Here is a 23,333-nt window from a genome sequence, read left to right on the forward strand (position 1 = left end):
GAGCTCCATTGGCTCCACTTGCTGGCAGTCCAGAGGCAATCGAGCCACCACCTACTCAGGTTTTCCCAAGAACAAAACTCTGAACAACAGCAAAGAGAGTCTTGCTTGGTCCTGATCCCAAAACCATTGAACTGGATCCTGCCTGTCCCACAGACTCAGATTTAGCACTAGTGCAAGCTGTGGTTTTTCTCAGGGTTTAGGTAATCACCTTCCAGGGAGCGCAGATTTCTGTTTAGCATGGAGATAACTTCTAGAATAAACATGGTGAGCTCATTTTAGCCTGTAGAGGTTATTTGCTGGTACCAAAGCCCCAGAATTTGGCACACATACCAGCTAAGCAGAGGCCACTGCTGTCACTTGATGTCTGAATGGCATTTGGAGACCGAGAGGCTGTGAAATTAAAGCAGCCTGGAGAAGCTGCAGACTGAGCAGGGATGGCTGATAGCTACCAAGCCTGGGTTTCATGCATGTCCCTGCTTAGATCTTTACATTATGCCATTTTAATCCCAAGCTGAAGAGTTACATGCTTCACTTTTTGCTTTTTTCTATATTACAGTAATGGTCAAAACCATCTTTTTAAGTTTTTTTGCAGAAAATGTCAACATTTATATAATTGGTTTGTTTCAAAATGTTTGAAACCGACGTATTTTCATTAGAAATACATGCCTTTATTTCTGAAAGCAGTATTAAATGAGTGGTTAGCTCTATGTTATGCATAAGAAGCACAATTTTGCTAAAATACACATTTAATAGCATTTAGATCACTTTGAAAAAGGCACATTTTTTCCCCAATATTGTCTTTTTTTACAGCCATTTTTTCCATGGGGAAAAATGTTATGTTAAAAAAATGAAGATCAGTTCTGACTTTGTACTAAGCAGTCACAGAATGGAAATTTTGATCCCCCTTGGGGTTTTAAAGTCTCTCTCTCTCTGTCTTACTTTTCTATATTTACATTTAATGCTATAGAGCTAAGTGCATTCCCCTGTCTGCCCTCACTCTGCAGCCCCTGTATTTGCTCCGGGTAGTGGTGAATCTTCTACATCACAGAACATTTCTGCTCAGCAGCCTGTTTCATTTCAGTGAAGGTAGCTTGTGCCTTTTCTTTGATTGCATCCATGTCCATATTCTGGATGTTCTGCAGCTGTCCCAGGATAGAGTCCTTGTCCTCTTCCTCCACTTGGTCTTCTGCCACCATTTTTGCCAAGTCTTCTGGCAAACCCACATCATCTCCAGCCATCTGTATTTGATTCTCATCCAGTTCACTCTGATACAAAAAGCAGAAAATAACAACAGTACATGAGAGTATTTCTGATGTTCCAGGATCTACCAATGGTGTTTTAGGGACAACAAAAACAAACTTCTTAGATGCCACTTGTGAATTCAGGGGCTCAGTCAGACCCCATACAAGTGCTAAGATTTTTCAGACAATGTCAATTACATTTCTTTGAAGAGTTTGTGTAGTGTCAAAATTGAAGCCACTCACCATTTTAGACATCTTAGCCCTATGTATACACTTTGGTAACATGCTGAAATTGCTGGAAATCCACACCAAGTTATTTGTGTCCACCAAAGGCATGCTGCAGCAAGCTGCCCAGGCTGTCAGCTATTGTGCAATTTGGTTGATGAAGCAACAGCTTTGGAAAAACTGAAGCTACCACTGCACTGTTCATTTGTTGGTGGTTATTTGTATGGAATGGAAGCCTTGCTGAAGAAAGAAGCATTAAACTTAGGAAGAAATTACAGGAAAAAGAGGTTTTATCTTTCTCAGGCCATGTATAAACTATAGCTAGGTCTTTGGTGGTCATCTCTGAGTTGTGATGAAGAGCAGGGGCTGCCTGGCACATAATCAGAGCAGCACTGCAGTGCTGGTAGGGGACTTATAATAGGAGGACTTAGACAACAAAAGAGGGGATGAAGGTTGGCTGTGAGTCTGAAAAAGCAAAAGGAGACAGGAGAAGGAACTGGTTAAGCAATTAGAAGGTCTGAGATGTAGGCACTACACACGCTTGCTTCCTGCCTGCCTGCTGAAAAGCTGTGTAAGTGGGGCTACATCCATCCTTCAGACAATGGAGATTTTGTTCACATTTTATGGTGGGTTCTGGTGGATCCAGAGCTCAGAACAGGATATTTTGACACAGTTCACACATCAAAGATAAGCATTAATGCCTCATTACATCTCAAAAATGAAGCATGACAGCAGCAAAGGCCTGATATGAATAAGCAGCAACGCTGTCAGCAGGAGGTGTTTTTGAGAGTGAGAGGGGTCTTGGGCTTGCATGAATGAGTGAATGCAGGAATGAATGGAAGGACATATATTGAGCAATGTCTGTGTGGTTTCAGGCCTTAGCAAGGACTGGCAGTCTGGGATGATTGACTGCATAGCCAACTGTTTACTCTCACATGTATTTGCATGCTTTGTACTATTAGCAATAACTGTACTTCCCTTTAACCTGATTTCTCCCTTTATCTCTTATGAAAAGAAGGAGGGGTGTATCCTGATGATTAGTACTATGTGGCTAAAATGGGTGAGAACATCTCTTGACCCTGTTGGGTAAAGGCTGCTTCCATCAGATCTGTGGGATCTATAAAAATTAGACCAATTGGCAGAAGAATTCTTTATTGATTGTGTAGCAGGAAAAGATGTGTTAAGCTTTTAATCAGCAAGTGCTGGCTATTGGAGGAGTTAGCCCTTTTGAAATCCTCCCAAGCAGCAGTAGAGGATGATAAAAAAAATACTGGATTAATTACCAAAAAAGTCACCCTAAGCAGACAATCACAGATGTTCTTTTCTTTAGAACGGTTTATAATTTAAGACATCCTCACTGGACAGTACTGTCTATTATGTGGAGAAATGCCCAGACAGCAGGCACAAATGCCACTTTGGCAAATTGCAATTGTTATGCATGTTCTTGCACCAAATCCCTCTGTCCTGCTGAAATCTGAGATGTGGTGTAAACACAGTTTGGGAGTTCAAAGTGTTCTCTGACCAAAGAAGAATGTATTCATATATAATCTAAAGCAGTACAGTTTTGCCCAAGTCACCTGCTTCTACCCACCTGGCTTTTAGCCTGTTCTTGAACAGACCTACTCTGAGCTTCAGCAGGGTAGGGTCACTCAGCGGCAAGCTAAGAACATGAGATGTGTATGGCCTCTTCTCTCTCTTCTGTCTGGTTCTGTGGTTTGAAATGGGAATGCAGGATTAAGTTTCTAATTTTACTTGTTGATTTGGGGTTTTTTTCAGTTTGTTTTTGTTTTTTCTTTTTAAGTCTGGAGGAAATGAGTAAAGCTTGTTTTCTCATGAGGAGAGACCAGGAGATTTTCCCACAGAATATTCTTAAAGTCAGGCTAGCACTGTGAGTGTCCAGATATTCAGTGAGCCTTCTGACAGTCAGGATCAGAAATACGGTGCTGTAAATGCATCATGTCTGTTCGTGTCAGCAGCTTGCAGCCGGACTGTGAGCAGGGTACGTGGATCCCTGCTGTCCCAGCATGCAGGTACATGGGGAGTGTTACTTTCTCAAGGCCAGACGTGGCTCTGACAGTGGCAGAGGCACTGCCCTGCACCACAATACACTCGGTTTGGGCTACAGAGAGCACCCAAAATAGGCAGACCTAGTGGACAGGACAGCTGGGCCACAGGCTCTAACAAGCCCATACAGAGAGCCCCTCTGGACCCTGGCAAACCTGCACCAGACTGGATGGTCTCACTCCTGATGACCTTAACCTCCACAGACTCCAGGTCTCTGCAAGTGCTCAGCTACCCTTTTAAGATCTCTGAGAACACAGGAGTAAATTCAATATGCCTGGCACTGTTTTCTTGCCCCCAGGCCAGCTGGGGCAGCCCACTTGGATGCTATTGAACTCTCTCACCCTACCAAACAGGGTGGTCCCATCGAACTGGGAATGCCTGCACCAGCTCCCAAAGTGTCCCTGGGAACTGCTTGGGAGAGTGCCCAGGCCAAACTGGGTCAGACACTATTCTGACAATTCAGCAGTGTGGGTGATAGAGTCCTAGTGCCTGGCAATATTCTTTGACCCAGATTATGCAGCTGATGTAGGGAGATTCAGATCCGTTTTGCTACAGGTGCAGTGTAATAGTTCTTAGATAGAGGATACACAAGTGGAAATGGTGATCAGTCTGAACATCTCATTCTGGACAAAAGCTCGCAGACTAATCCACAGGGGAGCCAAAATGTTTTCCATCGTGTCTGTGTGATGTACTGCTTTCCTCCCTTCTAACCTACTGTGACATAAAATGTGCCAATGGGCAGAGATTCTTAGCCAGGTGAATCCAGACCCCATCCTGTGATCCATCACCCATACCGAACCGGTTAGGCACAAGCAGGACTGTGGGCACCTCACCAGAAAGCTCCAGGAGCCACGGGTTGGGACCACCACCCACGCCCCCCCGGCGCCATCCCCAGGCAGGGACCGGGGTCCGGAGCTCGGAAAGGCGAGGGGAAGCTGCCCCACACTGCGCTCCGGGCTTGCCAGGTACCCTGACGCCATCGCCCACACCGGGCCCGTGAACAGCCCTCGGGCACAGGTCCTGCCACCCGCCCGACCTCCTAGGGCGTCTTCCGGCGCCCGGACCGGCACCGGGCGACTGCAGAACCGGCACCGGCCGCGGCAGGACCCTGGGGCTGCGGGGCGGGAAGGACCCGTGCAGCCCCCTCGGCCCGGCCTGGGCGCCCCCGTAGCAGCCCTGCCTCAGCGCCTCTGTGCAGCCCGCCCGCCGCCATGGCTGCAGCGCGGTTGATGTGCTCGGGCCTGTTCGGAAAACACGCAGATAAGCAAAAGAATTTTTCAGGCTTAGCAGATGCTTGGTTTTAGGCATTTCTCTGAAGCCTGCCTGCACTGAAGAGCTGCTCCTGAGGTAAGTTTCTCTTTCTGCTCAGTCATTATGCGTCCCCCACAGCACAACTAACTAGAGCTGAGGTACCAGCTGCGCAGAAGTTAAAAATTCTTTTAATTCTGGAATGGCACTGTTCATTAAATAAAGTCTTACCAAGGTTCCCGTCATAGCAGAATAGAGCAAGAGCTGTTTGAGATTGTGACTGCAAGCCCCTTTCATAGCGAGAAGCTTTCATTTTTAATATCTTTAGCTTCACTTTTTAACAGAAAAGACACCTGATTGCATCTGAATACTGCTCTTTCCTCCTAAGCATCAGCAAACGAAAAACATCTGTTGTTCGTGACTGAGAGTGTTGTAGAGCTGTGCCCGCACAAGTGCTTTGCAAGGGGCAGGGACCGCCTGCTTGGAGCAGGTGGCACAGCCCCTTCCTGAGGTTCTGGAAACACCACACCGTCCCCAGCACTTGGACAGAAAAACTGCACGGATGTGGCAATATTTTTACACGGAGCAGTGGCATTTGAGGAGATCAGTGGATCCGTGGTGATCAGTGATGTGGAGGTGGTGGTGGTGCCCATGGGGAGAGGGTGCTGTGCTCCAGACAAGGTGTTGGGTGTGTGGTCAGGTGTTTGTTGCCTGCATCGGGCACCGACACCTCAGGCCCCTGCACGTAGATTTTGCAGAAGCTAATTACTGAATCCCAGTTTAGGAAAATGGCAATATGTGAATAAAAGAGCTTGGCTTGGTTTTTTTTAAATTAAAATGTTTATTTATGTATTTATATAATTTTAAAAAATGTTTTGTATGGAAGTGATGCATTAAATACTCTGAAGATGAAAAAATTGTCCATAGATCAAATGTCCCATGGCTAAAAACCATCTTTCTGATGACAAACCTAAGTTGACAATTCTGTTAATAGGATTAGGTTCATTAAGGGACTGCTTTCTCTTATAAATCTGGCCTAGATAGCATGGAGCTTTAGATTTTGCACTGAAAAGGGGGCCCTGCTTAGTCCTGAATTTCATGCTTTCATTTACAATGTGTGCTAGTGACTTATACTGGTAATATTCAAGGTTTCTGTTCCATACAACCTGATACGACTCATTTTTCAAAATAATCAATGCATTATCATAGGTCTGAAAGCATTTTGCTGCCACAATGACGTATCCTGGAGCAGATTTTTTTTTTCAGGGACATATAGCATGCAAGTTACAATTTCATTTTCTTCCTGGTAGAAAATATGTTTTCATAAGGGCTGATGAAAAGAAAGCAGACCTTCAGCCAAAAAATTCTGTATAGGTAGACACATACAGAAAAGCAGATCAAGCAAAATTTACTCTCAACCTCTGCAAATCAGCAAAGCTGAGTATATGCTTAGTGTGTTCTCTCCTGGCTTAGAGCTACTGTCCTCCTTTGGAGGCAAGCCTTTTGCTGTTATGATTGAAACAGCAGAGTCAAGATCCCGCAGGAAATGGGGCAGGTCCCCACAGTGTGCTTGTGGGTGCTGTAAGGGGGCAGAGCTCTTGTCAGAGGTCAAGACCTGACACCATCTCTGAGCTGGAAAAGACACTGTGGATGGGAAAATTACAAAATCACAAAGAGGCACCCAGTTCCACAGACTCTAATTGAGAGCTGGGCTTACAAGTGTCCTGAAGCCTTTGGAACAAGATCTTCTTGGGGTTTAAAGCTGGGTCCACATAGAGCATGGCGAGGCCATGGGGAAAATTCAGTGGCTGGCTCAGTATGTGCCTCCAAAAGGCCAGCAAAGCCTAATGATATTTTACTACTCAGCTGCTAATTAAAATGCCAGTGTTTAGAGATTTAGGCCTACAATCCAATCAACCACTTAAAATCTTGTACTTAATTTTTTTTCATAATTAATCTTTCTGTAATTAAAGTTGCCCTCAGTATACATTTTCCTCCTTCTTGTCACTGTTGCTGAGCACCTATGTCCCAGAACAAATGGGATGTTGCAGGTGATGGAACACAGAAGAGCAGGGTAGATAATCCCCCCGGGCTCTCTCCACCCCAGAATCTGACACTGGGCATGAACTAACTGACATCTGTGATTCTCCCCTTTGTTTTTCAGGTGACTCTGAACACACGGTGCATTTCTCTAGTCTTTTTGATGCTAGGCTGTTGCTGTGAGCGAGTGCCAACAGTTCCCTGACACATGTACTGTGTCACCAAGTCAGCCTCACACCACTGGAGCAGATCCTGACCCCAGGGCTCTGTCACCTGTCTCACCAGGGACTGCACTGCTGAGCTGAAAGAGGTCCCCACCCTCACTTCATCCCAGGCAAGCAGGATGCACTGCAGGTGCTCTGTGCAGTTTGCAGGAGATATTCAGGTCTGATAATGCCTGGAAACATAAGGCTACAGGGTGTAGACACACATGTTTCAACAGCGAGACCCACAGCTGTAATAGCAACACCTCAAGGGAGTGAAAAAGAAACTGGAGTTCAAGTTCAGGTAAATGTGTGGGGTTGATAACCATCTGTGGAAGCCTTAGGGCTAATAATACTTTTCATTCTAGGGGCTGTTTGAATGAGAATGTGTAAATGTAGTAATATGCCTTCATTTTTGAAGCTGACAAACTGTGCCTTCACGTAGCTTTAAAGTAAAAAATGTCCTTACAAGCAGCTTGTTGATCTGAAATGAGTTGTTAAATAGAACTGTATTAACTTCAGTTTGCTTTTGAAAGCTTTACTCAACACTGACACATTGGGAGGGCAGTAGAGGTACCTCTCTCAAAACCGTCTGCCGTACTTTTTTAGACAGCACTTCTCTTTCTTGGGAAGTCAGGAAGGTTGTGGTTGCAAAACCCATGTTTTTAAAGTTAGAGAAAAATACATTTTTCATCCCTGATGATGAATGAAGCCTGCCCAGCTGGTTACATACAGATGGTATAGTTTTACTTAAGTCACAAGGTTGATTGACTTTTTATCCAAGTTGTAATTTGCCTTGAGGGTTCAAGCAAGAGATTGTTTTCAGCGCAGTGCAGTTTGGTGAACGTGGCACTAGAGGGCCTTTGGCGGCTCAGGGTTAGAAACGGCAGCAAAATAACATCGCAGAAAAAACGGGATTTACAATTTGTGTTTACATGGTGTAATCATCTCCTGAACCTAGGGGACTGTTTATTTTAAACTGCTTGACGGCTGGGTCCTTTCCTTCTGATGTCTCAGTGGGGAATCCTTTACACAGTTCAGCAGAGATGGTTGGAAATGTTTAAGTATTTAGTTGTGCTTGCCACAGAGCATACACAAATATTTAATTCCATTGTCTGTGGGTCCCAAGATCAGTTTTAAAACTCCTCAGTCATATTTGCATTTGCTCCCAAGTCATGCCAGGCAATGGAACCTAAGGGGCCAGTTGGGTCGGAATTGTGCTGGGGACCATCTGTTAGTTTAATGACAGGGGTGATGGAACTCCAACATAGAGAGCATGCCCCAGCACTGATTCATTCTGGAGTTTAGATTAAGCACTAGATTCACAGACTACTGAGGGAACTGTCAAAAAAATCTTCCCCTGGCAAAGGGTAACCCATCTTGAAATGCATTCTCCACAAGGAAGCCTTCATGGCTGATTCCTCCTGCCAGGCTGGAGGATTGTACCAGCCCAGGGCCAGAAGCTCCAGCAAAAGGCCCTGAGAGGAAAGGGGACAAGTGGAACCAGTAAGCCCACTGCTCATAGACAGCCAAACAAAGAAGTGTCCCCACAGATTTGGATGTAGTGATTGAACAAATCCTCTACTTTGAAATTAATTTACTTTGAGAAAAAGGAAAAGGGTTAACTGGAGGAGCTGGCTGAAAAGGTTCAGCACAGTGGGAGGAGGTAGCAGAGGTGATGTGTGTGTAAAGGTGGCTGTAAAGTCAAAGATGAGTCCTTGAAGATAGTGAAAAGCCAGCAAGTCTTCCCTCTAAGCCAGGAAAAGACTTCCGATACACTAGAGAGTTACCTTTGTATCCATGGGCTTTTATGGCAGGAAAATACTATCCACCTAAATGCCAGCCATGCCTTTTGTCATCATCCAGAAGCTGTTGGAGCTATTGCCTGCTTTTATCAGACCTCCCTACTTCTGTTTATATTTTGGTTTTCCTGAGAATATCTGACAGTGTTAGGACAACGGAAGAAGAGTAATTGGCCGTTTGCTTCATGTTTCTTTTCCTCTTATTTGTTTGTTATGATTTTTTAACTGTTACATGTTTCTACTTTAAGAACATACAAACATACACTATTCTGTGAGACGGGGGCAGGACAGATACTCAGTTTGCCTAGACACATGTTTCAGATCTGACAGGATAGAGAGGGGTTACAGGACTATTTCCATTAGATTGGGATACTGAGGGGAGAGGAAAGGGTCTAAAAGGAGCAGTCACTAGGCAAAAAAGTGGCTCTCGCCTCCTCCATTCCTGTAGTGAGCTGCAGTGGGGATCCTGCTGATGAAGGCAGTTTGCTACTGTGGCAGTCTGTGTGTTTTAAAGTTGGCCACCAAACTGGATGAGATCCTTAAGGCTTACCTTAGGGAGTCTGTACTTTTCTCTCAGGTGAACCCTCAGACAGGCTCGCTCTGCTTTTTTCTGTGCAAATGCTGCATCTCTTTCCATCCTGGAAATCAGGAAAAAAAAAAAAAAGTTTCTTCACAATACTAGTAAAATACAGTCTTTTACACAACCAGTTGCTTGGCTGCAAAAAGCTATGCACAGGAGTTGTTCCCGAAGTTGTGTCACTGTCCCAAAGCCACATAAGGAGTGATAACCAATAAAGTGATGCCAAGAGGCCAGACCTCTTGTACCCTGAGCGTGTTCTCAGAACAGTTCCCTTGAGTCTTGTGAGGAAGGTGGGATAAGTCTATACCACTTGTCTGGAGGTTGTACCTGCACAGCTGTCAGGTAACAATGAACATTCCAATAAGCAGAACAGAAAAGTTGTTAATCCTTATTCCACTGGGGCACTTGCAGTGGCACATCTGCATCTGGTCTTTTTAGCATCCATTTATTGTTTCAGAACTTCCTACAGCAATGAATTGCACAACTTCCCTTTGTGGAAAAGTACTTCTTTCATCTGTGATTTTATAAAATGCTTTCATTAGATTTTAAGAACCGTTTAGCATAATTTTTTGTTAGATTACTTACGCATTTATTTGCAAAATGTGTCTCCTCAAATATTTTTGCTAACATTCCCCCCTCTCTCTTTACGTTTTCCATAGAAGCACTGTCATGGAAATTCTACAGCAAAATTAATTTTGTTCCAGTGTAGGTATTTTGTCACATGAAGGCTACTGGTGAGGATGAAATATTACCTTTTCACTGCTTCTACAAATGAATTTTTTGAGTTTTCTCTCTCTTAAAAAAAATGATTCACACTAACTGGAAGGCTACTTAAACTTCTTTCAGCCAGTCATTGATAAGAAGATTGGGAAGAGATTTTTTGAGCTCTCTGGTATATTTTCCCTTTCTTCTCAACCTCCCTGTTCTGTTGCCCATCCCTCCCCAGGGAACTGTTGGTAGCCACAGCCACTGTTGGGACATATCCCAACATGTCCCTGCTGGTGTTCATTGAGGCTGAGGGGCAGGAGGGGATTTTCTGCACAGGTCAGTTTGAGCTTCCCAACTGTGCTGGCATTGCAGGAAGGCCTGGCAGAACTCAGCCAGTCTCTTACCACTGCCTGGGCCCTAGTGTCTGGCCTAATCTTACACTGCCTTGTCCTGGATTATCTCATTATGCCATGGAGCATGGAGCTTTGTGAAAATAGGCAACAGGTACAGGACTGAAGCCTGTGATGTACAGCACTGACTGGTGGTTCCCTCTTGCTTCAACTCTTGTGGTGCAAGTTGTACATGACTGTGCTGGAGACTGCCAGCACAAGCCACCTGTTTGTTCCTGCGTATTACATGTTTTCCTGAGAAACTCTAACCTGTGCATTTTTGTGTGTTTAATCACTGAAAGAACCCCTCAAACCCTGAGAAGAGCCCAGAGCCAGGATGGCCACGCATCAAAAGCCAAACTGATTGCATATGACTCCTGCAGGGCACTTCTACTTCTCTGGTGGCCACTCTTGTACAGCTGGAAACTGGGTAAAATCCAGCAGGCCCTGAAAGAAGTGCTCTGATCAGAGCAGAGATTTCTGAAACATTTACACAGCCACCCCAGTGCACCGTGCTGAGCTAACTTGTTCTCTTTGAAAGTACTTCAGATGTTCCTATTACTGTTGCAAACTGTATGCTCAGTACTCCTGCCCTGATTTCTCAGCACAGTTCAGTATGTAACAGACACACTCCATGTGAGAAAAAATCATACAAATAATTTTTCCAGGCATTTTTCCTGTCTCAGGAATCCCATTTTGCTTCTCAGTAAAGTATCTTCCAGCCAGCAGGGGGTTATTTTGCTTTTAAATATCCCTTGACAAAATGCATAGCAAAGCATTGTGTATTTTATTCTAAACCAAATTATACCAGTTCAGTTTTGTAATAGAAATGGCTGCTGCTAAATACATATGTGGATACCTCAAATTCCATCAGTCATTAACCTTTCACCTATAATCATCTTACCCCAAGGATTTACACAACCATTATGTAATTGACCATTAGAGGAACAGATGCATTTGAGATGTAAAAGTCAATTGTTTTATTTATAATTATGCATGGCTTGAACTCCTACACATTAAGTACTCTTACTTCTTTCATATTTAAACTCAGCAAGTGGTAAAGATTGTAACTACAGACAAAGCTGAGATTTAATCAGTTGAAAAGTTCTGCTTTATTTAGTAGGTTTTAGAAAAAATAATTAAAAATGCAACTACAAAGAATTACCCTCTTAAAACTATTCTCTAGATGAATAAATATTTTCCATTCAACGTAGCACTTGTTATTTTTTCATGTCTGCCATAATATGGACAAAGAAAAGATGATGTGCTGAAAGCCTACACCACGTGGAGTTGTAAGAGAACAAATCACACACATTTTAGAATTAACTCTTGCACTACAAACAGCTTTGTACCTATGGAAAATTTTGATAAAATAACATCAACTAGGAATGAATCCAGCATATCCAGGTGTGGAGATGACAGGAAAGTGTAGGAGAGAGTTGCAGGATAGGGGGGGGAGTGGGGCAAGCATATTTTATAATTTCCAGTTGATGAACTTTTATTTGGGAAAGTGTCTTTAGCAAAGATTTGTCTGCTTTAGAAAAAGGAAGAGAGATGAATTTGTGGCTTTTTCTTGGGTTATTTTTATCTGCACAAAGTTATCAAGAAACAGCCCCATACTGGTAATAACAGAACAGGTACTCACTTCTCCTCAACCATTTGCTTTTGATATTCCTCATACTCCTCTCTGGTCATTCCTGCAGCTGCTGCTGGGTCAGAAGGAGTGCTTTCTTCTTTGTTTTCTTCCCCTCCACCTCCAAGTCCCAAATTCTTTACCTGGTTGCTCAACATACTTTTCATTAGAAAGGCCATCTTCTCAAGAAAAAAGGAGTTACAAGCAAACAACTACAAGAAAGCCAAACCAAAGCAAAAATGTTTTCAAAACCAACGATTGTAAGCAAGAGAGTTTCTACAGCCACATCAGCTGTTCAAGGGCACAATGCTAGTGAAATGTGAATGCCAAAACCAGTTTGTCAGCCATAATCTGGATTAAAGAGTGAACTCTTTAATATCTAGAGGCAGATGGTTCAGATTACTCCAAAAAAATCATTAGATGCAGCTACCTACTTTTTATATTAATACCTTAAGCTAATTTTATATACACATGAAAATCGATTATAGTGTGCAACAGCATTTTGAATTCTTCAGTCTTGAGACTCTCACTTCCAGAGATCAAAACATTCCCTGGACCACATTAGATCTGAATTAAAAACCTGGTTGACTAAATGAACACAGTAAAATCATAAAACTGGTGCTGCTGTGCAGAAAACTCTTGAATTTACACAATCAAATGAGATTTGAAAACCAGAATTCTTCATTCAGCAAAAGCCCCAGTCCCAATATCATATTAACAGAGTGTGTTGAATTATTTTTCTCCACTTTTCTTGTGGTTGCTTCATCTCACAGATTACTATCGATACTTCTTTTTCAAGAAGGTAATCACAAAAAAAATCAAATCACATCTTTCCATCTTCTATCCCATACTGTTTATTTTAACTCTGCCTCAGGTTGTCTTCATCCATATCACCACCTTGACTTGTGTTGCAGAGAGACCTACTGATTTTAATCTCAACTGTCAGTAAAGGGAAAATTAATCTGTCTGATTCCTTAATACAGCCTTGGTATCTTTTGTTTGTGGATTGGAGGACCTTATCTTTCCAACTGCTATTCACATCATTAGCCTTCATCTTCAGGTGAGGACTTACAGGATCTGCTACCTAACATCATTGACTATTTTGGGAAGAAACATATCTGATAGGTCTCAAAAATTCATTTTGGGTTCTGAGCATTTATCCTACCGTGCCTGACTGTGCATGCCTTACTGAAACATTCTGTAATTTTGATTATCTAAATGGCTCTCCCAGCACTCATCATTTCACTGAGATGGGAGGATTCCAGTTTGCCTAATGCTTTAATCTGTATTTGAGCCTTTCTAATTAAAGCAGACCTGTTACTAAAAAAAAAAAAAAAAAAAAAAGCAGGACATTCATAATCCTGGATTATTAGTGATTAAACAAGAATCTTTAAATTTTTTTTTTTAAATAGAGTATCACTCAGAAGCAAAAATTACAAATCACAGCAAAACTACTTTGATAGACTACAGATACCGGGAAAGCATTTCTCATAAATTGGAATTGATTTTTTATAATAAGCATGTGCTTGCAGAATGACCTGTAAATTACATCTGACCAGCTCTGACTTTTGATTACTAAAACTGTACTGTACATGCCCAAACGGCTCAGAGAGCTGAGATCACAGAGGTTATGATAGCTAATCACAATTCAAGCAACGAGTGCTAAACTTGAGCATACAGCAGCCTGAAGTTGAATGCATAAACCTAAATAAAATGTGTTTTCTGGAAAAATTTGAGAACTACAAATGCAGCATTAAATTGACACAAGTATTTTGAGTTACTTCACAGTTTAACAGAACAGTAAAAACCCACCAAACCCCCAAAGAGACACAGACTGCTTAATTTCGAGTAGGCATGTATTGCAGCGAAGAGGAACAGAGCACCAGGTGACAGCAGTGTGGGGAATCTGAGGAAAGAACTTGAGGGGGCGAGGCAATCTTCAGCTCAGAAAAACGAGGTACTTCGTGTACTCAAAGCAGCCAGCAAGCACCTCACCTCGACTTGCCATTAAAAGTTTAGATGATGACACACAGTACTTCACCAGCTGTGTCTGATACTCCAGGCAAGTCTGAATTTGAGCACAAGCTTTCGAGGGAGTAGGACTCTTGGGTAAGAGTCACCCTTGCTTTAGGCTGCACACAGAGGACACAGTCCCTGGGCACAGGCTGAGCAGAGGCTGGGTCTGCAGCATAGGCGGAGCCTCGGCCTCAGCTCTGTTAACTCTGCAGTACCAGGCAGGATCAAACCCGGATCTCGAAATATTCAAACCCTCTGAGCAAGAGGGCAAAGGCTGCTTCAGACACACCTGCTTGTACTTCATGGATGTGTACCAAATTAAAAGAAAAAAGCTTACTAAAAATATGCATCTTTATTCAAATAAGGTTATCTCTGAACTCCATGTGTCAATTTACATTAGTCAGAAACAAACATGAAAATGTCAGCTGTTTGAATTTAAAAAGAAACAGTAGGCAGTCTTCAGTGTTACAGTAACTGATGCATTGATAAATGCCAAATTTTCTTTAAACAGGAAGCTCGGTCATTTACAAACCGTAATTTAACTTTTGAAAGATTCAGGTGGGACCATGTATCTCTACACTGACCCATACAGTGAGATTCTGTCACAGCCAAATATTTGCTTGTCATCCACACTTCAAATATAATTGTTAGACTTGTTCTTCAGCATACTGTCAAACTGATTTCCAAGGTGCCTTTCTCCTCCTAGTCCTGAAATCTTAAAGAATCAAACATGCTGTCAGTGCTGAAACTTCTAGTAGCCAGACATAACAGGTGGCTACATTGTCAAATGTTTCTTGAAGTCCAAACTTGCTGCTATCACTTGAGGAACAAACCAGAGAAAATCTGAGCTGGGCAACTGAGAGCTCTCTTCTGATCCAGTGGGTGACGAAGTAATTCTGGAAGTTCCAAAGAGACAACTGTGAAATGAAGCCAGGTTATTTTTTTTTTTTGAGCTTGTGCTTTCGACCTGCTCCCCTGGACAAAGGTTTCCTAGTTGCACAGGGAAGGTCTGGCAGGTCTGTTAATAGCATGAGCACACATGCTGAGCCTCATAGTGAAGATAGAATTGTAGGTTCAAATTTTCCCCTAGGCATCATCCCCAGTGTTCTTTCTAACAAAAGACACAAACATATGGGCTGCTCCAGCTTGAAAACAAAGTTATGGTTGGGTAAATTCACAGTAACAAAGAGTACAGTCTTCCTCCAACTGATCTATCAGATCTGTTCCTCATTATGCCAGATACATGCTCCTGCCTATCGAAATACAATTGCTATCATTTCATCATAAAGAAAGGGTCTTGCAAAGCCAACTGAGAGTGGGGGGAACTCTGTTTAGGTGTCACACTGATGCAGAAAGGCTTGCAATTGAAAGGAACAGCACTGTACATTTTCAGAACAATTTAAGAGTCAGGGTTGGAATAGCTTAGACTCAAGGCACCTGTAAATATTTGCTGGTGTTAAAAGAACTGAATGGATAAATTCCTATGTGTTATTCTGGATTATCTGAAATTATTATTTTTTCATTGATTTACCCAGCAAGATTAGCTTGAGGCAGTAGTTTCTCCAATTAGTACAGCAAAATCTTCTAAAATTTAGAAATTAATCCATAAAGCTGTACCACTTATGGTACGCTACATACTGTAGCTATGTAAATAGGTCTGTAGGTACTATCATTTTATTGATATAGTACAGACATTCACTTTTTGGACACTATTTTAAGTAACAAAATGTATTGCATAGGTTTATCATTTCTCCAAACTGAAAGGCACAATACTGAAGTGTTCTTCATTACAGCAAATTTGGCAGTGTGTGTTGCACTCCAAGGGAGTTAACTGTAGGAATGCAGTAGTAGTATGCTAGATTCCAGGTAATTTTGCAGATTCAGACAAAAAGATTAATAATTAAAAGTGAAACTGTCTGATACATGTATGCATACTATGGAATTTTAAACAACCAAAACCCCCTATTCTAACTCTACACACAGACAACTCAAGGACAAAATTACCACAGATATGTAAACAAGACAAAATTAATTCATTTCACATTCCTAGTTTGGGCTTTCTGCTTTGTTTCTTTTTCCAAAGCTAATGTTCACCTGATAAGCAGTTTCAAAAACACCTGTTCAGTCTTATGCTTTTGATATTAAAGCAGCAGTCATCACATAATACTCCTACAACAGCTGCTGGATTAACAAACACATCTGAGGCAACAGCTTATGAAGAAATGGGCTAACACTCAATACCTGTAGTTTAGAATACTTGTCAAGATTTCAATCAAAGCATCTGTATTTGATAGTGAAAGACACGTGACAGCTTTATAATATAAAGACATATTCATACATTAAACACACCCTTAATAAAACCATATTTGAAGAGGTATAAAAGCAATGGTATATTTTCTGGGAAAGTTCCACAAATTTCCAAACAAAATCACAGACTTGAAACTACAAAAAATTAAATCAATCCGACAATATATTTGAGGAAATTACTTTATCATGTTTTTCTCTCACTGCCTAAACCAAAACCCAAAATAAGGAAATAAGCTTTTATTTGCTTGTTCTGTATAGTTTGATATCTATATCAGGTATCAACAGTCAGGCTGATAACAGGTCTGTATTTGTGTCCACATAAAATAAAGTGTTTATATTTCATGAAGCATTACAATTAATTAAAAAATTTTTAAACTGCTAAATCCAAATGGTAAAGAGAAATGACATGTTCATAATTTTTTTTGTTACACACACACAGCCCCCCAAAAAAAACACAAACCCCAAAAAACAAACAAACAACAAAAAAAACCCAAAAGACCAAAACAAAAAAACAACAAAAACCACAAAACAGAGGGGTTTGTTGGTGGGTGTGTGCTTGTATTTTGTTTGTTTGTTATTGTCTAGGGGCTTTTAGGTGATATGTCAGACACTTAGTGGCAAGCTTTCTGCACAAATCATCCATATACAATTCTCATGATCAACAACAAGGTGTTTCAGTTCCCTACTCTGGAACTGTGACAAAAAGAAGAGGCATTTTGGATGTTTGCCTGACAGTATTTATGAGAAAGTTAAATGAAAACTAAGACCTAGACAGGCTCTGCAGTCTTTCCCTATCCAGCATTTGCTCTGTTTCTCCCCAGTCTGTTTTTAACTTTAGCATTAACAGTTTAAGTGAGAAGTCCTTTCATTTAACAAAATTCAATAATTTACAGTATTGAAGTATATCAAACACTAAAATTTCCCTCATTTACAGAAGTGTATAGTTTGCTGTGTGTACACACTGCTGCCATGTACACACAAAGGAACGGGTCATCAAAAGAACTTTTTGGCTGCTGCTTCTTGTTGAGTCCTGAAAGGAAAAAGCAGAAGAGAGTTCATTAAGTACTTACAGTATAAAACTATAATGGGTGTAAATAAAAATTTTGGTTTTGGGGAAATTAAAACATTCCATTCCTTCCCAACAGATGCTTAGGGAAATCAAACATAAGTCCTATCACAAAAATAGGATATAGTTTTTTCTGTTTGCAAAGACATTGGAAGCATTGCTATAGTTCCAATTCTGCATCAGACAACAGAAGCCAGAAACTCTGAAGGAACATTTGAACTGATTTTTACAGCACTTTAATTAAAATTTTCCAAATCTTCTCAGTATCTGATTGGCCTGGAGATCATCACAGAAAAGGAAATACATGCAACTAAACAGTGGAAGAATGTAGTTGAAGCAGGATTTCCTTTACTTGAAATGGTATTTTTGAATGGATATTAATGGGCCATTAATATCCAGCAGTGGACCACAAGGATGGTGCCAGGAGCACATTCCTCAAGAGAAGAGGGAGGGAGCGGGACAAAAGAAGGCTTCAAAGGGTCTAACAGCAGCTTTCTAATATCCACAAGATGCTACTGAGGAGACAGGGACGGGTTCTTCACAGAGATGCACATTGTAAGACCAAGACACAACACAAACTGCGAGAGGACATGTTCCCTCTAGATATACCCTGGGGATGAGGGGATAATAAACCAAACTTCATTATGATAATTAAACATTTCCAGTGGAATCCCTAACAGTAGTAAGGTTTCCTTTCCTGAAGGTTTTTAAGACCTGACCAGGTTCAACACTTAAGCAGCCTGGTCAGTATTCAGTGTCAGTCCTGCTTTGATAAGGTGGTCACCTCCAACTGGACTGATTGCTTGTTTTAAAGAAGATTAACATCATCATATCCTTGCAATTGCATTTCCAGTCACAGGTTCTACAATCATTTGCCCTGTTGTCTTTAAACAAAACCATACTTACCTATACATGATATAACCAATGAACAATACTGTTTGCACCACTACAAATATGAAGAAGTGCACTGTAGATAAGCATGATGGAAACGGTGGCAAGTCTGGACACTTCGGTTTCTCACTAGATGCCTAAAAACCAAGAGAAAACGTATTTTAATATAAAAAGCAAACAAGACATGCCAGTGAAGAACTGTTACATTCAAGAAACAAAACTAGGTCTTTGCAACATGATCTAAAAATCAGAACACAAGCAGCAAAGAGACACAAAACCACTCTGAAAAATCATAATCATACTCCCCTTCACACTTTCCCCATTCACCATTGTTTCTCAGATGATGTTAATTTAAGAGCTACAGGGGAAAGAATAAACCTCTGGTAAATTAACACAGAGGTCAAAAACCTTCAATGGGATCTTAAACTAATTCAGCTTAATTGATACCTAGGCTAGATGAAGGTGCTCCTGATTCTGAACACAGTCATCTTTCACACTTCCAAACCTTAAATGGAGCCTGCCTGAGTTTCCCCTGATTAAAGCTCTCCCTTCTGTGCAGAAGCAATAAAGAATCTCCTCTGTACAGAGCTGTTAACCAGGGTGACAAACACAAAAAACCCACAAAACAAACACCCAGAAAACCTAATTGCTTGACCTTGTTTCCACAGGAAATTAGACTAAAAAATCATGGTCTTTGTGCAAAACTTCTCATCAAGACACAGATCATGCAGTTAGGTCAAGGCACTGCAGTTTTCACGAAGCAGCTTAATGAAGGATTAATTGCTCCATAAATGGAATGCTGGCTCATCCTAGCTTTTCACTAGCAGCCAAATAAAGAATTATTACAGTCATGCTTTACACTATCAGCACGTAAATTACCGTATTTCGTTGTACTAAGTGCTCTATGTCCCTCTTTACTACATGAAGGTGTTCTTTGATGTCATTGAAGTGCTGAGTTGTTTCATAGACTCCTGCAGCAGAGCCAGGATGTTGAACTCCAGTGATCAACCTCAGAGTATCAGCCATGGAATTTCTGAAACAAGACAAACAACAGAACATCTTTCAACACAGAGCAGCTTTTCTAGGAACACCAATTATTCTGGACCCCTTTTAGTCCATTTAAATTAGTCTCAAACACACAGCTGTCCCAAAAGGACAACTTCTAGTTTTTTTCTAGCTTCCAAAAATGCCTTTAAGTAAATAGTTCCTTCATCAAACTGTGATTGTTTAAAACATTTAATTCCACAAACAGTTTCAATTTGTACAGTGCACCACATCCCAAAGTGTGCTGAAAACAAAATCTGGCAAATATTCCATTGGTAGACATCTGCTTTGCCTGACTGATGAAGTCTAAACCAAGTGTTTTATCTGAGGCTCTTGCCAAGGCTTTAGGATAAGCAGAGTTTAATGCAATCTTTGAAGAAAACTGAAAGCTGTTTGAAAAATAAATAAATAAAAGCAGTCATGTAAGAAATAAAAATAAGGAAGAAGCTTTAAGGATAAGAAAAGATTTAGGTACATTCTTGTTTCATGATTATCATTTATACGAGAAACTCATTTCCCATATGCATTGTCATAATACTTAATAATACTGTCTTAATCTGAATTCATTTTGCTGCTACAACAAATCAAATCTGTACAAACTTGAGGTTCCATAACTAATTTTATTTGAGGTAAACTAGTCAATGAGAGAAAAATACTTTATCTCTAATCAATATGTTTATATAATTTTCCCCTGCTGTGATGTCTCTTTTCAGTTGCAAAGAGGATTATTCCACAGCTAAAATATTTATCATGTGAACGTTAATCTCTTCATTATTTAAGCAATCAAAATGTATGTCTTTGGATTTCTTTTTAATTTACTTAAAACTTGACATTTTTTCAGATGAGAGCTTAGTTTGATGCCTTCAGGGTGCAGTCATAGCTCTTTGTACAGTGGTCAGCAGTTTATCAGACAGAGTATGATTAAATGGTTTGGGTTGGAAGGGACCTTTAAAGATCACCCAGTCCAACCTCCTTGCCGTGGGCAGGGACACCTTCCACTAGACCCAAAAACACATCCAACTTGGCCTTCAACACTTTCAATTTTAACTCTCATATAAGAAAAAAAAAGCAAAACTAAAACTGATTTGAATACCATTACTTCAATAAGCTGGCAGGAACAACGTATAATTATATTTGTGTTATACAGAATTATACTACTGTTTTTTTTAACGGCTCAAAATAACTGAAAACAGCAAGTTAAGCACTGAAGCTAAAATGTTTACCAGTGATCTTCATAAAGCTGCTGCCCATCTCTGAGCTTTGCATCAGTTGCTCTTCATGCCATTGAAATTCAGGAAACACAGATACAAAAAAAAAATCTCAATCCCACTTCCAGCACGTGTTAGAAGACCAATCATGTTCCACACTAACATTTCCAGTTATTACAGATAATGTACTGCACTTCAGGCCAGGTGGAGTTAGCCATGGATTTCTGCAAAATTCTCACTGAGCCTCAACAGGCACATTTTTAATATTGCAAAGTTATCAAGGGAGTTACCAAAAACTATTAGCTTCTTTGAGCCACTGCAAACAGAACTAATCAAAGCAACTCTCACCTTCTCTCATTCTAACTTTTCTGGTTTGGAACCTAAACACACAAAATGAATGCAAAACCCACCTCATCTGTCCTAACTTAAATTATCATATGTTACCGAGAATTTTTTTTTTTTTTGGTATTGTCATTGTATAGATTATTTAAACTAAATTGATTAATATTTACCCCTACTTTGCAATAGGGTTGTAATAACCTATTTTAGAAGTAAGGTTTTGGCTGGAAGACTTTTCTTAAATAACCCATGCAAACCCATACTACCATCATCACAACCACTGTGTAACAAATTCTGATGGTAATTCTGTCTGTCCACATCCACCACCTTGCCTACCTTGCCCCACTGTTCTCAGTGCTAGAACACAAATGTGACACATTTTGGTCCCCTTTCCCTCCTACTACCACCATCCCTATGTATTTAGCAGAAATCTGCACACCCAGCTTCCCCCAGATTGATCTACTGTTTGTTAAAAGGAAAGTAACTTCCCTAAACAGACATGGTCTGTATCAAATTTAATTTACATTTACTTCTGCATGAACAATACCATGCTGATAGTTTGTATTGTATGAACATGGAAGATTCTCTTGTAATCAGATGATTAAGAAATCCACAAATCTTGACAAGAAAATTGCTTAGACAGTAAGTCCTTTTCCTCCGGGATGACCAGCAACGCAACAGCGGGCTGTTTATTTCTGTCTATAAATAAAAACATTTCTTTAATCTAAGAAAAATATTATGTTACGCAAACTCATACCTAACAAGCAGTCGCTAAAATGGCAGACTGCCAACGTTAACAAGAAAATCTAATTTGCCTGTAAGGTATAAAGATTTGTCAAGAATATTAACATAAAAGCTTTCGTGGAAGAACAAGTGCAAAAATGGAAGCACTTTAATCTTCATTCTACAAAAAACTGACCTACTTGGATAAATCTATCACAAGAGCTGCCCTTGAACTAATACACACAAAAAATGCACAACTATAGGAATTTTTCTCCTTTTCTTAAGACCAAAGTAAGGATGTTTTAATGCTTTAACTACTCTAAATGAAGGGTTAAAGCATCTTAAAGCCATTCCTGTTAAAGACAGCAATCATAAAATCACCTTTAATTTGACATTAAAATCAAAATCACTTTATGACAGCAATCATAAAATCACACTTCTCACTACTTAAGAAGTAGTGCACACACATCCCTATCAAACACTATAATTCTCTCTAACCCATTTTAGCAGTATAGCACCTTGAAGGTAAGATTTTTACTTCATGTGGTAATGTCTTTTAAAAAGGTACAGCATATCTCTGATTGATTTTCAAAACTGCATCTTAAAAAGCAAAATTATTAAACACTCGGGAACTTGCAAGTGTCCTTGCAGATACAGAAGTCTCCTGAGGAAGTTCATTGCTAGATAGTCCTCTAACAAAAGAAAAAACCTAGCCACCCTAGGTACATGAACTTACTTTATTAGAGAAATTAAATGTATGCAGAGAATACTTACTAAGGAACTGACACAAAGAAATTTCAAGTTTGTCTCTGCTACTGAAGTAATAATTAGGATTTAAGAGCTGGAAAACACTGCAAATCAGAACATAGCTTTAGTATTTTGAAACCATTTACCTCATTTCATTTATTTGTCTAATGACCTCTTCTTGAGTCTTCACAAGTGTCTCAGTCCCTTGCTGGGTAACCTGTCAGGGGTAGTGGGGGAAAAAAAAGATCATTATCTTGGAAAAAACCAAATTGACTGTGTGGATGAAATAATCCCAAGATATCAGTCAGTGTGGTTCTTTTTTACCTGTCCATGTTGACCTGGAAAACCAGCTCCTCTTTTAGCAATCTCATCTGTGACTGCAGAGACGTATTTCCTCTGCTCATCCAGAATCATGTCCAACTGCCTGTTCAGCTGTTTGATTTCAAGATGGATTCGATTCTGCCCCTCAAATATTTGCCTCAGTTCACGATCACTTACAGTCTCAAAAAGATCATCCGCTGCTAAAAAAAAACCCACGGGTAGTTCTTACATATTTCATTCCCTATAAGCATTAAAATAAGAAACAAACTGGCTTCCGTTATATTTTCAAATACACACAAAATTCAGGTTTGCCCAGCTCTAAAAAAAAAAAAAACAAAAAACCCAACCCAAGCAAATTCACAAAATACCCACATTCCAAAGCAAAACAATCAAAATCAAAGCACTCAAAAAAGTGGCCAAAAGTCATTATAATTTCCCTGAACTAAATATAATTTCAAAACAGTAGCAAAATACTGTTCAGCCTGAAGTACCTTTAAGTCAGTACTTGCTAAGAGCTGCGGATGTGTGGTATCAGTAG

General features: G+C 40.5%; 2 protein-coding genes and 1 long non-coding RNA gene across 4 annotated transcripts in view; 1 reads left to right on the plus strand and 2 right to left on the minus strand.

Annotated features, from left to right (window-relative positions):
• Positions 1 to 12,465, minus strand: LOC139789273 (complexin-4). The gene is made up of 3 exons (XM_071729797.1): positions 12,146 to 12,465; positions 9,374 to 9,461; positions 1 to 1,265 (listed from the first exon to the last, which is right to left on the minus strand). Exons 1-3 carry the CDS (start codon positions 12,310 to 12,312, stop codon positions 1,038 to 1,040), a joined length of 483 nt encoding a protein of 160 aa, XP_071585898.1. The 5' UTR covers positions 12,313 to 12,465; the 3' UTR covers positions 1 to 1,037.
• LOC139789277 (uncharacterized) overlaps positions 4,541 to 23,333 on the plus strand; it is a 25,227-nt gene continuing 6,434 nt past the window's right edge. The window contains exons 1-2 of the long non-coding RNA XR_011723113.1: positions 4,541 to 4,877; positions 6,943 to 7,325. This is a non-coding gene — a long non-coding RNA (uncharacterized lncRNA). The remainder of the gene's footprint in view (positions 4,878 to 6,942; positions 7,326 to 23,333) is intronic.
• LOC139789272 (protein ERGIC-53-like) overlaps positions 14,483 to 23,333 on the minus strand; it is a 17,053-nt gene continuing 8,202 nt past the window's right edge. The window contains exons 9-13 of one of the 2 annotated variants that reach the window (XM_071729795.1): positions 22,799 to 22,995; positions 22,621 to 22,691; positions 19,293 to 19,446; positions 18,429 to 18,550; positions 14,483 to 17,486 (exon numbers count right to left, since the gene is read on the minus strand). In XM_071729795.1, the coding sequence (XP_071585896.1) occupies positions 17,450 to 17,486; positions 18,429 to 18,550; positions 19,293 to 19,446; positions 22,621 to 22,691; positions 22,799 to 22,995 (581 nt within the window). In that variant the 3' untranslated portion in view covers positions 14,483 to 17,449. The remainder of the gene's footprint in view (positions 17,487 to 18,428; positions 18,551 to 19,292; positions 19,447 to 22,620; positions 22,692 to 22,798; positions 22,996 to 23,333) is intronic. The other variant, XM_071729796.1, reaches the window with a different exon arrangement.

The sequence above is a fragment of the Heliangelus exortis genome, chromosome W (assembly GCF_036169615.1).
Source record: "Heliangelus exortis chromosome W, bHelExo1.hap1, whole genome shotgun sequence".
In the NCBI taxonomy this organism is placed as follows: Eukaryota; Metazoa; Chordata; class Aves; order Apodiformes; family Trochilidae; genus Heliangelus; species Heliangelus exortis.

Excerpts from the sequence above, each read along its gene's own strand:
- LOC139789273 (XM_071729797.1), bottom strand. The coding sequence starts at position 12,312 with ATGGCCTTTCTAATGAAAAGTATGTTGAGCAACCAGGTAAAGAATTTG. Across the intron at positions 9,462-12,145 it reads AAGCAAATGGTTGAGGAGAA|GATGGAAAGAGATGCAGCAT; the intron begins GTGAGTACCTGT and ends CCTGATTTCCAG. Across the intron at positions 1,266-9,373 it reads AAAAGTACAGACTCCCTAAG|AGTGAACTGGATGAGAATCA; the intron begins GTAAGCCTTAAG and ends TTTTTGTATCAG.